General features: G+C 38.3%; 1 protein-coding gene across 6 annotated transcripts in view; it reads left to right on the top strand.

Moving 5' to 3' along the window:
• UNC13D (unc-13 homolog D) overlaps positions 1–18,771 on the top strand; it is a 54,099-nt gene that overhangs the window by 7,760 nt on the left and 27,568 nt on the right. For 5 of the 6 annotated variants that reach the window (XM_087955798.1, XM_026667473.2, XM_087955801.1 and 2 more), the window contains exons 1-14: positions 1,572–1,834; positions 6,351–6,383; positions 8,555–8,662; positions 9,131–9,190; positions 9,444–9,510; positions 10,325–10,520; positions 11,518–11,562; positions 12,570–12,638; positions 12,804–12,873; positions 14,261–14,365; positions 15,033–15,125; positions 16,681–16,784; positions 17,309–17,426; positions 17,676–17,800. In XM_087955798.1, coding sequence (XP_087811924.1) covers positions 1,721–1,834; positions 6,351–6,383; positions 8,555–8,662; positions 9,131–9,190; positions 9,444–9,510; positions 10,325–10,520; positions 11,518–11,562; positions 12,570–12,638; positions 12,804–12,873; positions 14,261–14,365; positions 15,033–15,125; positions 16,681–16,784; positions 17,309–17,426; positions 17,676–17,800 — 1,307 coding nt within the window. In that variant the 5' untranslated portion in view covers positions 1,572–1,720. Of the gene's footprint in view, positions 1–1,571; positions 1,835–6,350; positions 6,384–8,554; positions 8,663–9,130; positions 9,191–9,443; positions 9,511–10,324; positions 10,521–11,517; positions 11,563–12,569; positions 12,639–12,803; positions 12,874–14,260; positions 14,366–15,032; positions 15,126–16,680; positions 16,785–17,308; positions 17,427–17,675; positions 17,801–18,771 lie in introns of those variants that run through there. The other variant, XM_026667475.2, reaches the window with a different exon arrangement.

Below are 18,771 nucleotides of genomic sequence, written 5' to 3' on the forward strand. Positions count from 1 at the left end.
CTCAGTGGTGAGGTGGGTGTCCTATAAATGTAATAACTTCGTTTTCTCTTGAGAGCTGAAGGCCATTTACATGGGTTTCCCCTTCATTTCACACACTGCAATGACCTTGGATGTAGGTTGGACTGAGAGAGTCTCCTTGGTAAGCTTTATAATTGAATAAAAAGTTGAACCTGGGTTCTCTCAATCCAAATCTAGAACCCTCATTATTACACTGAACTTTGGGGTACCTCTTACATGTAGCTCTTATTTCTCCCAGACTTTCACAGCATTTGTTTTCTGCTACATACTAATGGCACTCACCACCAAGGATCCATGTCGATCTTTGGCAGGACTTGCTAGTTGTTTGTTGAGTTTGTAGGTTATCTCCACATCAGAATTGTGTGCTTAAGGAGAAAGAGCTCTAGCAGCCAGCAAAAAAATAAAAAAATAAATCCCAAACCAAAGAAATGAGAGAGGAATATCAGCAGCCTTCCCAATTAGGTGCCCTCTAGATGATTACAACTCCCAGCATTCCCAGCCAGCATGACTAGCGTTGTTTGGTTGTTTGAGAAAAAAAATAGCAGTGTTAAAAGATTTTAGAGAATAACTGGAGGTGAAACTATGCACTGCTGACAATGCAAGTGGATCTTTCTTTCCCTTTTAGCAGCCATCAGAGGTCTGCTTGCTATGAAGGCTAAATACTGACAGCTCCATTTATTTTCATTTTGAGAAGAGAAAGGCATGAAAATTGTGGTGGTCACCTTAAAATATGTGCCAGTTAAGAAAAACAAAGATTGCCTCCCCAGTTCCTCCCAAATTCAGTGCAGCTTTGTATGCAGTGATAAGGCTGCATCTATTATTCAGCCTTTCCCCCCCATGTTGAGACTGGACCTTGGCTACCCAAAGCCTTCTCACTGATGTTTTAAGCAAGACAAAAATCAGATTTGAGATCTAAGCTGAAACATGTTGTTTTTCTTTCTTGGTGAAGAAAAGACAGGCATGTTTGATGACCCTGTCCTGATCTGCTTCAATTTCTGAGAGAATATACTGGCTTGGGACAGAGTAGGCCTTCCTTCTTGGAGGTCTGTTTCATATCAGTGCTTATCAGCGAAGCCTTTTCATGCCGCAAGCAAGTTGCATCATGCCAGGCCTGTCTGGAAAATAACTGGCCAGTTTTGCAATTTGCAGGGCCTAAAGAAGTCCCACCCTGGGGAAATCACCACAAAAAAACCAGAATGACCATTACTTTAACCTGACCCTGGAGAAGAACACCATTTATGGAACTTGCTCTGTGGAACTTGCTTTGCTCCTGAACTTTACTTCAAAGCTGAAACTTTAAGATGTGTGGACTTCAACTCCCAGAATTCCCCAGCCAGCATGGATGGCTAGGGAATCCTGGGAGTTGAAGTCCACTCTTCTTAAAAGTTGCCAAAGTTGAGAAACATTGGTTTAGAGAGTTTGCATCCAGATATAGCTCCGGGGGGATTGTGGCTTCAGAGAAGCCATCAGAGGAGGACAGGTAATTTTCAGGATATATTCAGCATTGGGGAGAGAACTCCATGTTTAGAGAACTGCAAGGTATAAGCTGAGAAAGAGAGCCCTGCTTCAGTTTCCGTTTGTTGCTACAATGGTCAGGGTGATAAAAGAGTGTGGTTTCCTCTTCAGCATGTGAGAGCTGATGGGAGCCTCATGCTAGGAAAGGCAGACTTCTGACTTTGTGGGTCAGCCTCTGTCTGAAAACATGTCCATTCTGATGGCGTCCTCTGCTCAGCTTACCCCTTCCCCAGTCCATCCCAGCATGGAGCCTGAGAGTGAGACCCCAATGACTGGAAACCCCCAAGAAGACAGCAGAAACGTAGGTGGTGGTGCTTAACTGCAATCAGCCTTTTTTTCCCCCTCCTCCTTTCTCTTTCACATTCTGCTTTAATTTGAAAATATGATGTTTAGCAGGGCCTTAGATACCATAAAAGTTATTAAGCTGCTTTCTTCGACTGACCTCTGAAATAGTATACAAAAGTCTGCTGAGGTGGCTGTACTCATGTCATGACTTGCCAAAAACTGTTCAGTAAGGCTCAGAACAGAATGAAGACCTGCTGCAATACCATAGCTTTGCTGGTTCCTATCCAGAGAAGGACTTTTTTTTTTAGCAAAAAGAAACAACATGCAAACTTGAAGGTTGAAAATACGATCAATCCAGATAAACATGGAAAAGAACAACAGAGCTGGAAATAACTTTGAAGGTTTTCTAGCCAACCCCCTGCTAGAGCAGGAGACTCTATTATACCATTTCAGACAAATGGTTGTCCAGTCTCTTCTTAAAAACTTCCACAACTTTTAGAAGCAAGTTATTTCACTGATTAATTGTTCTATCTTCTTAGTTCTTTCCTTGATTAGTTCCCAACTGTTGCATCTTGTTCTGCCTTCAGGTGCTTTGGAGAGGAGGTTTTACAGATTCACACTCCATTGTATTTTGTATTTATATTATTAACCACTATTAAACATTTTCTGACTGTGGAATTTCTCTGAGAAGTTAACTTCTTCTCCCAATGACTGATAAATAGTGACTAACTTGCCCAGGGCCTTGTTAGTTACTCTCATCTTAGTTTGCATATTGCTCTAAATCATAATTTAACTATGATGTATCAAATAAACCACAAAGAGATTAGAGAGCATGGCTCTTAAGCAGTAAGCCATAATTTGCAAGCCACATAGTCGGTTCATACAAAATAACTATAATCAAACCACATTCTATCTTTGTATGATATCTGAACTCTGTGTTCATCAAACAATTTTATGGCCAGTCTATCTGATCATCATTCTCTTAAACTACCGATTTCTGAGGTGGAAAAGATAGAAAGTGGAAGACTAGTTTTAATTCAAATTTGGGCTTTTAACTATTATTCAGAAAGCAAAACATAATCTGGCAGGGCACCAAGAATCCATAATCTTCTTCTCAGCCTCTTCCATTGTCTTAATAGTAGCAAATGTGTTGCTGCACTTTCTATCTTTTGCATAATAACGGCAAAGCCTACTCCATCTAAACAAAAACTTTCCTTCCCATTTTCAAGCTATTTTTCCCCCAATCTCCTGATAGCAATAGCCTTGGTTGCTCATATTTTCTTGCAACATACTCAGTTGTATAAGTTTGTCTAAAATAAATCTTAGACAAGATTTATTGTAGGGGTGATAAGGCACTTCTATTTCTAAACAAAGTCACACTTCAGTAGATTCCATGGAATGCCTCAAGAACCTTATAATATTGACTGTTAAAATAAAGACATGTGTTTGAAAACATTAAAAGGTTTTGGATAAGGTTAGGAGCATACAGAGTCGATGAAACCATTTTTTTTCCAGTTCTGTCTCTTAAACTGGAAGTAGAAGTCAAGAGACAGCTTCATCCCTTGATTGCAATTGTAGAGAATTAGTCTCCCACCCCAGCTGTTTTTTTTTTTTTTTAAACCTGACTAATGTGAAAATGCAGTGTGAAATCCTGGAAAATGTAGTTCAGCTGCATCTGAAAGGACATGGATTCCACTTTCTACTTTCGCATGGAGTTTAAAAGGAACAAACTAGGATAATTTTTGATAGATGGAGTGCACAGGTTAGATGTAAGAAGACATTGCACTACCCTGTTGCCTTTCAATGGCACTATTAATCTTGGCTTGATTTGTGGAGGAGGAAAGTGGTTTGATTTGACTTGTGGGTGCAAATGTGAATAGGTGCAAATTGCTCATCAAACAGATGACAGCATTTAACTGATATCAACTGACTCTGGGGTGGGGGGAAATCAAATCAGAGTCTGAGATGGTAAGTAGTTGAATGGGAGACGTCTAAGTGATTCCAGGGCTGCTGTCTAAACTGGGAGATTAATGCATCCCAAAAGAAGGCCGCGGCAAGCCACTTGTTACCAAGACAACTATGTGGATGTATCTGTGTAGTGACCAAGAGCTAAGCTTGGAAGTACTCTCTATCTTTCTGAATTCTCATTCAGTTAAACCTCATTCCCACCTTGTTTTGTAAATCTGGTGGTGTCAGTGTATTATAGATAGTCCTCACTTAATGGTGATAATTGGAAAGAAGGTAATTAGGATCAGAATTTTCATTGGTAAGGGATATGGGAGTAAAGTGCAATGTCACATAACCACCTCACTTAGCAATGGCAATCTCAGTAGTCCTCAGTTGCCATTATAAAGCAAATCACCACAGGTCATTAAGTGAGGCTCACATGTGATCACAACCTCTGACTTCCTGTCCACTTCTCTATTAACTTTGGTTGTGGGAAGATCAGAAATCATGATCATGTGATATGGGGATGCTATGACAATAGTAATTTTGAGGACCGTCATAACTATCATATGGACAATGCTGTGATAATTTCAAATGGTCACTGAATGAGTGGTTATTAAGCAAGGACTATCTACAATAATTTCAAAATAAATTCTAATGCTAACTGTTGCAAGTATAGTGGGAAGTTTCTGTTTGGGGAGGACAACTTTAGTAAAAACAGTGCTTGGGTTATTCTGCTATAAAAGAACACAAAATCCATTATTTGCAGGACCCATTTTTGGAGGAGCCCATGTGTAGCTAATAGCTCTTTTAATAGAGGTTTGAACTTTGAACTGTTATGGGAGGCACATACCACACATTTTGTCCTATTAATTTTAAGAACACCACAGGATTTCTCTTTATTAGTCTTCATGATGACTAAATACCGGTTATTAAAGCTACTTGTTGTAGCTGATCATTTTTCTATTTAAACATGTCCTGTCCCGAGTGTTTGTGTGTTTATTTTTTGCCCAGCAAGTTTACTCTGTAAGTTGTAGAATGCAATGTGATGGGTTATATTTGTAAATTCCCCATCTTGTAGCAAACTCTTATGGAAACTCTTCCCATTGCCAAATTGCCCTTCCCAATTAGCAATCATGCTGTCTAGAATATATCTGGGCAACATTTCCAGTGTATGCAGACTAAGGCTTAAAGCTTCTGCAATATTCATTTCTAGAACTTTTTATCTGCTGATTATAAAAAGTAAAGTATTATTTTGTCCTGTATATTATTATGTCTCAAAACCTTGTAGATCTGACAGCAGTCTAGATCTGCCTTGGAATCACAAACTCTGATTTTAACTGTCTACAAAATATGTTTTTTCAGTTAAGAATGAAGTGCAAAACAGATACCAAGGAAGAATAAATAATAAATGGAATTAGTTTAAAATAGTTAATTATCTTTTCCATTACATAAGTAAGAATTCGTGGGTTGAAAGGAAGACCATGAAAGTTGTTGATCATCAAAACCCAAGAAATTTAAAGAAAATACAATGTAGGGTGATACTGTAGGGAGAGATAATAAAAACAGTTAGTTTAAAATATAGTAAGCTTTTCTATTATGCAATTAAATTTCTTTTCTTACTAATTCTGAATCCTCTTATGAATATTATATAAATCATATTCAGAAATTTATTTATTTATTTATTCAGAAATGGAATGTGATGGTTATGTATGTATTTTATTTACTTTATGTATTCAAAGCATTTCTATGTTACTTTTCATTATGAACAGTCCTGAGTTATACATTCGGTATCATAGGGTGTGAAATTCCAGAAGATTCAATTATTGAATCATATTGTTTACATTAAATTAGTGTAAAGAAAATAACTGTTTATCTGTCAGCAGTGGCTAAAATAGCTGTGGTGTGTTCACAGCTGTTGAATTAGCTTTATATAAATGAATTACCACAGCTATATATAATACATATAGTATATATAGAGGTGTTCCTGAAGAGAAAGTTGTGTAAAATATGTTCCTCTAAGTACCTGTAGTACTGAAGCAGTACCTGGCATAATGCATTTGCTTCAATAATTTAATATAAAGTTTTAAAAAGTGAAGGTTTGCTATATTCAGTATATCACTGTTAAAACAAGTAAACACAAAATTAAATAAACATTCAAGAAAACTTGAGGGATTGATTTAAAATAATTTTAATATCATCCATCATTAAATCAGGTTCCTGGATGATATAAAACAAACTGTTCTGCCTCTATATGATAGATATGATAACATATAAAAAAAAAACAGCAAATAAAACCACAAAAACCATAGAGAAGTGCTAACCATATTTTAAAATGTGTGGTAAATAAACAATGCCTTAACCCAGTGCCTGAAAGCCAGCAATTGATTCCAGCGTATAATTTGAATGTAAAAGACTTTTCCTTTACACCCACGTGGTATCCTGCTGATAAGGGAGCATGAACAGGTTGGAAATGGGAAGTGGTATTTCTTCATTTCCACCAAAAAACTATTGCAAGTCTAGGCATTTTAAAAAATAAAATTACAGCAGATCAAGTGAAATTATTTTTTTCTTTCTTTCTGTAGATGGATCTCTCCCATAAATTAACTAAGAGAGAGGTAAGAATCTCATTCATTAATGAGCATAAGGTGTATTCTGATAGATCAGGGAAAAGATCTACGAGTAGTCCTTGGCCTACAAACCAATTGAGCTCGAAATTTCCATTGCTAAGCAAGGCAATTGTTAACTGTGAACTTTGCTTTTTAAGTGACTCTGGCTTCCCACACAGACTTTGCTTGTTGGAAGTCAGCCAGGAAGGTTCCACATGGTGATCACACGACCCCGGGACATCGCAACTGTCATAAATACAACATGCCTGTTGCTGCTGAATGCCCGAAATTTGATTATTTGATTATTTTTTTAAATTTATATTGCTGCCTATTTACCCATGTGACCCTGGGGATGCTGCAATGGTTCTAAGTGTGAAAAGCAATCAGAAGTCCTTTTTTTTTTCAATGCCATTATAATTTTGAAACGTCACTAAATCATGCTGACCCTTTTCAGTTCACACTCTTGCCAGTTTCACTGGGTGAGCACCTGGTGAAAACATTTGATCAAAATTATTTGCTCATTTAAAAAAAGAAAGGCTGTACTATATTGGAATTTCCAGAGTTTATATGTTCTGCACAATCACCTAGTTCCACTGTTGAAATGCAATGTAAAGTAAACCAGCATTATCTTAAAATTAGTCACAGATTGGTTCAATAAGCAGGCTCCCAGGAACAAATTGACAGGCTTATAAGAAAATGCATAGCTAGCAAGTATTATAGGCTATCTGACCTCTCAGGCACTACCTTCCCATTCCTTTCTGCCTAATGACCAGGGGTGGGATTCTACCAGTTTGCACTGATTCGCTAGAACCAGTTGTTAACATTCTAAGCAGTTCAGAGAATCAGTTGTTAGAAGAAATTACGGGCCTAATCCTGTAAGGAAGGCAGAAAGGAAACATTCTGGTGTTGCTTACAGAAATTGCTTCTCCATTAACCTTTATTACATTCTTGGCAGGACTAGACTTCCTGTCTCTGGAACTTCTCTGGAGTTTTTTTTTTCCTCCTTTGCTGGTACTTTGCTTGTGTGGAGTGACCATTCAAAGTTACAATGGCACTGAAAAAAGTGACTTATGCCCATTTTTCATACTTACGACTGTTGTAGCATCCCCACAGTCATGAGAGGCCAGGCGAGGAGATGCGTGCCTCGATGTGAATGATGTTGAGCTGGCCACACCCAGCCAGTCACATGACCACCAAACCACGCCCACCAACTAAGCCATGCCCACAGAACCGGTTGTTAAAACAATTGAATCCCATCCCTGCTAATGACCTCTTACTGTATTTCTCCTCTCTGCTTGCTGCTGGGGATTTAGAAAGCATATGAGGTTGGCTTGCTTCCTCCCTTTGGGAGGGGTAAACAGAGAATTTATCTCCTCCCCTCTGTCTTTGGTAGGCACAATCAGCACAGAAGGCAACAACACACATCACAATTGCATACCTTAAAGAGACCATCCTATTCAAGCATCAAAAGCTTGAATACGATGGTCTCTTTAATACATTCCTACTTTTCAGCACAACTAATTAGAGGTGATGATGATGATGATGAACACCATCTTTCCAACAAATGAAAGAAGGCAGGGTATCTTATTAGTAATTCAATTAATGATCTAGTAACCAAATAGGTACCAAAAGTTGTCTTGTAGCACCTTGATTTCAGAAAGATTTTCTAACGTGGAAAAGTTAGTAAAAGAAGTAATGGTCAAAAAGCGGCAAATAAAATAGTTAACTATAGAAGAGAGAACCTCTTCCAGTCTACCTACCCATCCTTACACACTTCACCACACTTCATTTCCTAACCTAAGTGTTTTCATCCATCTTGCCATGGACTATTATTACAATTTAGAAGACAAATTGAGGAGAAGTCTAGCTTTCCTTGGGCGGCTCTTATATTTTTATTCATCAGGCGTACTTTGAATTTCTGCTGGACGTTTGACACATCCTTGTTTTAGTTCATCTAGCCTGCTGTTGCACTTGCACACGCTCCTGCTTTTAGATGGGCTCTTTATTTTATTTTTCTTGTTTACTTATCTCTTTCCTTTCTTTCTTTTTTCTAAATTTGTATTGCTTTTAAACTGTAAAAAATATTTGCAAACTGTAAAATAGTTTGCAAACCCTGCTAATCCAAATTATGCTGATTTGATTCCAATCTGTTTTTAATTTTCGTTTTATTATTGTTGTAGCTCACCCTGCTGTATGAAGAGGTCCTTTACACCATTCTCCATCGTGTGGGCCAAGTGGAACAGAATCATGTTACTGATTCAGATGAGCTCTATGAATATGTGCAAAAGGTTAGGACAAAGAGCCAAATTCATGGACCATTCATCCCCAAGGCTTTGGGCTGCTCTTAAGACTATATTTTTTTTCTTTCTTCTTCAGTGTGTTTTCTCTCTCTCTCTCCCAAATGCTAATGGGACAAATAGTTGTTCTCTGCAGCATAGTAACTATGTTGGTAGGCAGGATGCACCCTGACTCTCTTTTTCTCCTACATTGTCTTCCTCCCCGCCCCAATCCCTCCCCCACTCCAGTCCCCCCCCCAAATCACACTGTCTTTGACCTTCTTGCCAAAGGTTTGAATGGATTGGAAATCAAGGGCTTTTGAAATTATGAGGAAGCTGTGATTTCAGGATACAGAATCTTAATTCCTTGTTAAAAGAAGCTCATGTTCTATTGTCCTTTATTTTTACTTTAAGGGGCTTTCCTATTTTATTGAAACCAAATTCTCAGTCTGAATATTTCTTTTCTAATATCCAAATCAGGCCTTCAGTATTGATCCAGGAGACCATCAGATTATATTCCAGAGGGTCAAAGAGCTAGAGGTAAGATCTGACTCCAATTTTCCATTCACTTGTAGGTTGTTATTATGGAATTGTTCTATTTATTTAGTTGCAAAAAGGTTTCCAAAGCATTCTTTGTTGTTTATATTCCAAATTAGTCTAAAGATATGTGTTATTATTGTCCATCATTAGTTTTTCCTATTTTATGATTATATCAACCTGAACATCCCAGATGCTATTCTGTTCACCTGCTAGCAACGTCCTTATGTTAAGATCTTCTCCTTTTGTTTTTCAGAGGCCAATATTTTGTCTTAAAGCCACTGTGAAGCAAGCCAGGAATATTCTGGGTAAAGATGTCAGTGGTAAGTACAAACAACATACCACAGTTCAAATGTAGAAAGAGAGATCCTGGGAGAGGGAGAGGGGGAAAGGGGGAAATAGGGAGGGAGGGAGAGAAAGAGAGAGTGAGATTGACTTTCTAATTCTATGCAGAACTAAGGCTATAGTAAAATCTTTGGAAATGGCAATTATGCAAATTATGCCATTAAAACAACACTAATGAATATGACATTTCATATCTGGAGGAAGGAAACTTTTCTATCTGTTACATCACCTACAAATTGTTCGCCACAAGGCAGCCAAATGTTTTAGTGGAAGAGCATAAGAGAAAGGTTTATGGTCGGAAAGGTTGCTTATAGTCCTCATGTTAACCCTAAACAACACTTTGATTGGATTGATAATACCCTTTAAGCCTTGGCTTGTTTTAATCATGATCTCTGAACATATGATGGCCTTGCTCATACTTTGCTGAGCAAATCATGATAGCTTAGTTCACACAGTACAATTAAGCCAATCTTTTGGTGCCTGAAATATTTTGAGTGTAATTTATCAGGAGAAAGGGGAAGCAGATGATGATCCCTCAAATAAAAGAAGCCGCCTTCATGGTGTGGATTAATTGACGGTGGAAAATGAATGAAGCAAAATAATGCCACATTATTTTTTTCTTGGATTTTTCAGGGATAGTGGAAAATAATGATCATGCCCAATATCAAGATTAATAGTGGAATGGGGAAAGAAAAGTTTAGAGGACCTCCTGCCATAATTCTGCTACTCGTTATGAAACCTTATCATAGTCCATGACCCCTGCACATTTTAAAGCTCCTTCTTTGCTTTCAGGATTAAGTGATCCATACTGCCTCCTAGGGATAGAAGGACAAAAACAGGGCTCTTCTTCAGCACGTGGTTTTCCTCGTCAGGAGAACAAAAGGCGATCTAAGGGTGTGGTGAAGAACTTGCTGCCAGAGGACCAGACCCATCGCACACAAGTCATCCATCAGACATTAAACCCAGTGTGGGATGAAACCTTCATTCTGTACGTCTTGTCTCTTTAGCATATTTAATTTGCATTGGCCTCAACAGAAAATTGTACTTATTAGAAAATCAAATATAAAGATAATTTTAGGGCTAGAAAATGATGGGTTTTTTTCAGCCACCAAGCTCATATTCTAGAAAATTGTAATACTATACCCAGGAAAAGCTCTTCGTTGGCTATTGGGGGTCAAAAATAGCTGAGAGAGATGAACAGTTTGAAGCTGAAGAACCAGGAAAAGTTTACTGTAAGGCAAATAACATCTGATAGCTTTCTTTATGGTCAAGGCTGAGAGAAGAGAGGCCTTGATGGGTTACAGTAGAGATATTGGAAAAGTATAATCACACTGTTAGTCCTCTTCCTGTACAATAGCCATTGATTTTAAACTTGTAATATAGGATGGCCTTCGGATCAGTGTTTTACAATCTTGGCAACTTTAACTTCCCCATGCTGGCTGGGAAATGCTGAGAGTTGAAATCCCTGTATCTTAAAGTTGCCATGGTTAAAATTATTGTTCCAGATGAATTGGATTATAGCTCCACTTTCTGGGAGTCACAATTTGAGGTATTTAGAGAATGTAGGTTGGGGAAGTTTTGTAAGTTTGTTTTTTAAGTCCAGCTGCTCCGTTGTCTAATCTTTTATTTCTATCATTAGCTACGGAAGGGGATGTTGGACTGAATACATGCTTCTCATTCATTCTTTGTACATATATAATTGGGTTCATACTTGCTGACAGACATCTCTATATGCCCGTTCATCAACTAGTTCCACCCAAACCTACTTTTCTTATCATTTAGCAGAAAAGGATCCTGATATACATCTGTATGCAGATGTAGTCCTTTTACATTGGCTCAGTGAATGGATAATTGTTCCTGCTAGCATGTGAGAAGGAATGGGTCTAGCTCCATCTTACTTCTCTGTTCAGGCAAGGGGATTGGGTCCACCTTCTCAATCCAATGTTCCCTTGCATTAGTCATTGTTTTTTAACTGTTTCTTCCAGGGAGTTTGAAGATGTAGAAAATGCCGAATTCCAGCTAGATATGTGGTAAGCAGAACTGGCTCTTCATTCCTACTGAATTTCATTGTATCTCATTAAAATTTGAGAACAAGTCTTCCAAAGGAAGTCAAAAAGCAGCTAGAATCATTAGGCAAACACCGTCCAACGTAATGAAGGGGTAGCAGGAGATCACTTAGGAGTGACCAAATTGGGGCACATGCAACCTGACTTACTTTCCAGTGTAGGGTATATGTGCCCCCACAACCTAATGAGCACAGCTGGTGAAGGGGTTGGAAAAGATTCTAGCAGGCAGGCTCTGCATTCTTTCCTCAGCTCGTTTAACGATTTGTACAAGATATATATATAAACATAGTTGTCAGATCACAGCGACGGGTTTGATATTTCATCCTGTGGCAGACTCAAAGCAAACGCCGTAGCTCCCTACAACTGTCCATCATCTCCAAAACAAAATATGAATAAATCCTTTTCTAAGTGGAACCTCGCACTGTATTTCTTCCATGCTACAACTAAACCAAGGAAAAAGTAGTAGGGAACTACTTTTGTGTCTAAATGAACATTTAATATTCCTGGAGGCTAATGGCCACAGAGTGAGTGAGGCCATCCCCAGAGATAAGTGGAGCAACAGTTGTGAAGGAGGGGGCTCTTTTTATTTTTCTGTAATGTCAACTATAGTTTGTTTCCCATCTGAAAATATCAAAGAACTGTGCTGTCAGTTTTCAAAAAATACTCAGAAGAAGATCTAAGGACTTCAAAGAGGGGTGGAATCTTACCTAAGTAAACATGATAAGGACAGGTTATTTTGAGCCCAGCTATCGCTCTTCTCCACTATTAGAAAAAACACCAGCTTGGGAACAGATCATTTTGGAGATGGTATATCTAGGTGACTTCTGAAAGTCATCCCCCACTTGATGGCACATCCATCCATCCATCCATCCATCCATCCATTGCTCTTCTTGCTTTGATTCCTTTTCTTTCTGTTTCCTGGAAGTCTTGAAAAGGAACATCAAGCCATATTTTTATTTGCTTTCTTCTAGGGATTTTGATGCTGTTGAACCTGTACGGCACAAACTGGAAGAACTGAGTGACCTTCGTGGCCTGAAGAGGTTTGGGCTGATTATGAGCCTTTTTGTATATAAACTTCTATTAATTACATAATTCAGCTGATAAGGCTAAATGAAATATTTAAATAAGGCAGCACATTCTGTTTCTCTTTGGTACATGAGAAATGTTCTATCACCTTTGCCCTTGTTTTCCTTTTTCCTACTCAGAATTATTAAGGACGCTCGGAAAAATAAAGGGCAGGATGATTTCCTGGGGAATGTGGTCATTCCTCTGCAGGTAAGGAAGGGAATATTGCATATTGCCAGAATAATTCTGGGACACACACACACACACACAATCTTGGGCAGATTAGTCTCTCTTTATGTGTGGTTTATCTTCTCCACTTAGAAAGCAACATAAATCCCATTAAATTAAAAAAAACTGAAATTTCATGTGAACCTTTTATGTGACTATGAAAGAACTTGGTAGAAGAATATGTCACCTTGCTCTAATTAAATCCGAGACTCCTTTTTCAAACACTAGAACTAATCAAAATGCTATAAGAGAACTATAGATTTTTCTGGAATAATCAGAAAAATAATGAAGAGGCCTATTTTGCAGGCCTCAGCATGAATTTCTATTGTGGTCTCTGAGTGGTAGGCCAGGGTTTATGAGAACTTGACTGGCTGTAAAGATCTGTAGCTATGCCAGCTACAAACTAATTCAAGAACATATTGATCTTTCTAGCCAGTTGCCATAAAGATATCTTGGATTCCAGGTCCCACAGTTCCCAGCTAGCCACCAGAATTCTGGAGTTGGTTCAATATCTCTGGAATGCAATAAAATGGAGTGGGTGGAAACGGGGGTGGGTTTCTACCAGTTCGCACCTATTCGCTACAACCAGTTGTTAACATTCTAAGCAGTTTGGAGAACCAGTTGTTAGAAGAAATTACGGGCCTAATCCTGTAAGGAAGGCAGGAAGGAAACATTCTGGTGTTGCTTACAGAAACTGCCTCTCGGTTAACCCTTATTACATTCTTGGCAGGACTAGACTTCCTGTCTCTGGAACTTCTCTGGAGTATTTTTTCCTCCTTTGCTGGTACTTTGCTTGTGTGGAGTGACCATTCAAAGTTACAATGGCACTGAAAAAAGTGACTTATGACCATTTTTCACACTTACGACTGTTGCAGCATCCCCACAATCATGAGAGGCCAGGCGAGGAGATGTGTGCCTCGATGTGAGTGATATTGAGTTGGCCACGCCCAGCCAATAACATAACCACCAAGCCATGCCCACCAACTAAGCCACGCCCACAGAACCGGTTGTTAAAAAATTTGAATCCCACCCCTGGGTGGAAACCACAAGCATATACTTGCCACCAAGGAAGATTTCTGCAGAACCTTCTCAGGGTCTGCTCTCATGAATCAACCATTAGCATAATTGAGAGAGAAAAAGAAATGTTCCCGTGAAGCCATTCATTATTGCACAAATTTAATTACAGTACAATGAGGTAAGATAGGTGGATCCATTTGAGCACTTTCTCAATTAATTGAGACACTGTGTTTCTATGATAAAAGTAGAGCCATTTCCTGGAAACGTAGTAGGAATGAAAAAATGCCACTTTCAAGAAGTAATGTGCTTACTCATTACTTCTGAGCTAACATTTTTCACTTCACTTGTGTAGGACCTGCATTGTCGGGAGGATCGCTGGTATAGGCTGGAACCTCGCACTGATACTTACCCCAACCGAGGGCATTGCCACTTGCAGTTTTTTTTGGTACATAAGAAGGTAGGGATAAGAGGAATCCATTTCCAATTGGGTAAAGGAAGTGTATTTTATAAATTCTGATTTGAACAGTTTTGATTCATTTAACATTTTAAGACCCATTCAATATAGTTGCTGCAATCTTTGAGAAAAGGCTGTCCTATCACTGATACCTTTTTCTCTTGTGGTGATCTGGGTGGGAAGAAGGTCTTTCTTTCTTCTTCACAAAGGTAGAAGGCAGTCAGATGTTCTAAATTGGTGTTGTGATGTTACATTTTATGAGTTGAAGAGCATATTAAAACTGTATGGATGAAAGGTTGACTGATGGATTTGTATCCTGCTTTAGCTTATGTTTTGTAAAAAGATAAACATAACAAATCTTATACTAACACATCAAGAATCTATTGTTAGCGTGCTTAAATGTTCAAAGATATGCCATTTTTATAATTGTGAACATGGATGCATATGTAAGGATGAAACCAGTTGGTAGAAATTCTAATATCTTTTGAAAACTGGATCAGTATGTGTGTGTGTATATATATATATGTGTTTATTTAGTGTGTGTGTGTGTGTGTGTGTGTGTATATATATATATATATATATATATATATATATATTTGTTTTCTTACAAATATATATATATAAATATATATATATATATATTGTTTGTTTGTTTTTTTGTTTGTTTTAGAGAGCTACTTCAGCCAGCAAGATGCAGGCAAGTTACAAAGTTCATCGGCAACTCCTTCAGCAGATCGTTTCATATGAGATTCTTCAATACGAGGTAAATAGATAAACAAACTGCTAAGTGGATTATGACAGAGTGACATATATTCAATTGTTCTCTGGAAAACAAATGGATTCCATATTGCAGTCAGTTCACCTGACCTGTTTGCTCTTTTCAGCTCTTCTTTGAAGTCAAGATACAAATTTGGTTTGAAGCACAAGCTCTGCCCCCAGTTGAAATCTCAGAAGATTAATGGCAAAATTTCAGGGCTGAAAACTGATTCATACATCTAAAAGAAACTTTAGTCTGAGGCGACAGATTCCTACAGTCTTGGAATGGCATGATAGATCTTTCCTATTTGAATCCAAATTGCTTTCTTGAGAGTGATTAAATTGCTTTTATACAGGGGGCATGTATTAGTTGCTCTACTATTTTTGAAACCATAGATTCAGAGTTGGAAGCTATCTTATAAGCTATCTAGCCCAACATGTTGCTTAATGCAAGTTCCACTAGGACATTTCTAACAGATGACCACCCACCCTTTGTAAAAAGGCCTTCAGAGAATGAGAATTCTCCATTTCATGTGGCAGTCTGCTCCGCTGACTGAGCACTCATCCCAACAGGCATTTGTAGCTTGAATCTACTTCCCTTGTAGTTTTAACCAGTTGGTTCTAGTCTTGTTTTCTGGGGAAGCAGGAAAATAAAGCCACTTCTACTGTGTCAACATTTAAGTTATTTGAAAATATTTTTCATGTCTCATTTAAGGGATTTCTTCTGTGTGCTAATTACACCCAGATCCTTGTTCTGGACCTGCCCCCTTGGGAAAAAAATAAGTTTACTACCTTTTTTTGGGACAACAGATTATTCCTGTCATATATCCCTGTTCGTTATCTTTTCTGTAGGCTAAATATATTCCGATCCTTTTCCTGTTCCTCATAGGGCTTGGTTCCAGACCCTTCATTGTTTGAGTCACTGTCCTCTGAATTTACTCCTGTTTGTCATTATCCTTTTTGGTTCAGAGTACTGGACATACTATTCCAAGTGGAATCAGTGTAGAGTGAATTACATCCTGTAAGCTCATGTCTAATCTCCTGTTAACGCACGTCTATTCTCCTGTTAACGCATAGTAGTTGCCTCAAACTGCTGCCTTTTTTTAACTGTAATACTGCCAATCCAGTTCTTTCCTATCCTATGCCTGTGCCTTTCATTTTTCCTGTAGAGATGCCAGATTTTACACTTCTACCTCTTAAGTTGCATCCCATTCATTTCTGCCTATTATACTAGCCTATCCATATCCTACGAAACTGAATCTTCTCCCATTCCACTGAAATATCAGTCACTCCTCTCAGCTGTCTAGCACATGTAAACTTGATCAGCATCCCTCAATTTCATCCACTTGATAATTTCCTCCAAGCTGAAGTGGAGCCATTAACTCTTTAGTCAATTAAAATGCTAGGTAAATGGGAATTGCATTGAACTAAGTTTCAGAAGAAAGAAAGACCTGAACATAATACAGGTAATTGTTATTTGCAAAACTGTGAAGTAATGGATATGCTGTATTTCCCCTCATCTGATATCACAGAGAGTTGTTCATTGTTCTCTTTCACTGCAGGCTGGCAGCACTTCCTGGGATGGAGAGTTAAGCAAACATGCTGGTACTGTCCTGTATCTACACGCTACTCAGAAAGACATTTCGGATTTCCACCAAGACTTGGCGTAAATATCTTCTGCACGTTTCCATTCAAAGCAACATTCTGGAAAACAAAAATTCCTGGCACTTTCTGTCTCTCTCGTTAAAAAAAAGTTGTGAAGGTTCTTTTCTATTGTCTGAGAGTGTTTTAATTATATTAAAATGTGCAGGCATGCCATGAGACCAGGGTTCAGTACTCTCCCTAGAATTCCATTCATGAATTCAATAATTTTGACTTTTCTTTTTCAACTGGGGTTTCTTTGATTCATTACTACATCCCTGCCTATTGAACATGATTCTGCAGTAGACTTTGCCAAGAACTGCATGCTACAATTTCTGCTGTTTTTAACTTCTCTTTCTGCAGTATGCATATAAACCAATAAATGTTTCCCAGCAAACTGGCAAAACCAGCCAATCCGGCTATATCCTAATCTACCAGTATATAGTTTGGTTAGGTCACTTAATGTGAGGTTCTTTTTGTTTCTAATTGTACTTTTTGCAGGTTTTTCTTCTGGCATTTAATGCTGCTTTCCTTCCCTTGTTAACATAGGCACTGGCTGGCTTACAGCAAGCTGTATCAGTTCTTGGAGTTCAATAGCAGCTGCCTACTCCATCAGATTACCAGCATAGAGTATCAGTGGATTCAAGGCCGATTACGATCTGAGCAGGTAAGAAAGGAAGAGCTGTGGAACTATAGGGCTGATGGAACATTCTGGTCCAGCTAAAAACATCTTTGGTTCCAACATCAGACATTTATCCATTAGGTTATATAGTTTTACAACACCTATCCAATAAAGTGGATTGAAATACATCTCTCTTAGCATAATGTTAGTAGATCATGATCTTGAAATGATCCAGATATTGCCAAGCAGGACTAAGTCTTCTTACATCTATTGCACGTTGATTACTTCCTGCAGACAGCTGAATTGGCAGAATCTTTCCAGTCCTTACTGAACTATGGGATTTCTCTTCTTCAAAGGTTCCGGATTATCTTCCCACTCACCTCACCCAAATCTACACAGAGGCTGCAGTCACTGCTCAGGTGAGCTATCAGAAATAATCTGGGATGCACATAGTCAGAAGGAAAACTACCAACATTTTTCAAACATGGATATTCTCTCAGTAGCATTACTGTTTAATTAAGTGGACATAAATCATGAATCATTCAATATACTGATCCTATATTTCCTTCACATAACACCTAAGAATCTGTAAGCCTAATGCATTTATTATGATACGATAGAAGCTTTCATGAATTGAAAGCTTGTAATTTATGCCATGATTCACCCAAATAGCACCAAGAGACAGAAATGTATGCATCCCTTGGCACCTGTCAAGACCCCTACAGAGGCTATTTTTTTTCTTTTTCTTTTATTATATGAATGGAAACAGTGAACAGAAAGCAAACATAAAACAAAAACAGCATCAGTCTTATTTGTCTGGATTTTGGTATTCTATGCAAGATCAGTTTTAAACCTCCAGTCATATTAGCAGTCTTCCAATGAATGGTATTTCTGTTTTGTCTGTATGAAGGTCAGGTTTGGTGATCCCTGTCTTCCAAGAACCACCCTAAAATATGTGTTCGCCAGTTCTGCCAGTTCTGTGAGACTAGAAGATAAAAAGAGAAAGAGCCTGATCTCTCCTTGAGCATAAAAAGCATCAGGAAAAGAGAGATGCCTGAAGCACATAAGAAGTAGAGCAAAAATCTCTCCACAGCACTTCCTGAAAGTGTTTCCTACAGAAAAAAATGAGACCTATTATAATGAAATAAACTAGAGCAGGGATCTCCAACCTTAGCAACTTTATGACTTGTGGACTTCAACTCCCAGAATTCCTCAGCCAGCAAAGCCCACAAGTCTTAAAGTTGCCAAGTTGGAGACCCCTGAACTAGAGGGCAGAGGGAATGGCCTTGAAGGATAGGAGGAAAAACTGCAACTAGGCAAGCAATGTCAGATAAGAGAATCTTGAGCCCAGATAAAGAAAATAACTTGAGAAAATCTCTCAGATAAACCC

The sequence above is a fragment of the Notechis scutatus genome, chromosome 2 (genome assembly GCF_049901735.1).
Source record: "Notechis scutatus isolate UNSWTSFEM ecotype Mainland chromosome 2, rNotScu1.2, whole genome shotgun sequence".
NCBI lineage: Eukaryota > Metazoa > Chordata > Lepidosauria > Squamata > Elapidae > Notechis > Notechis scutatus.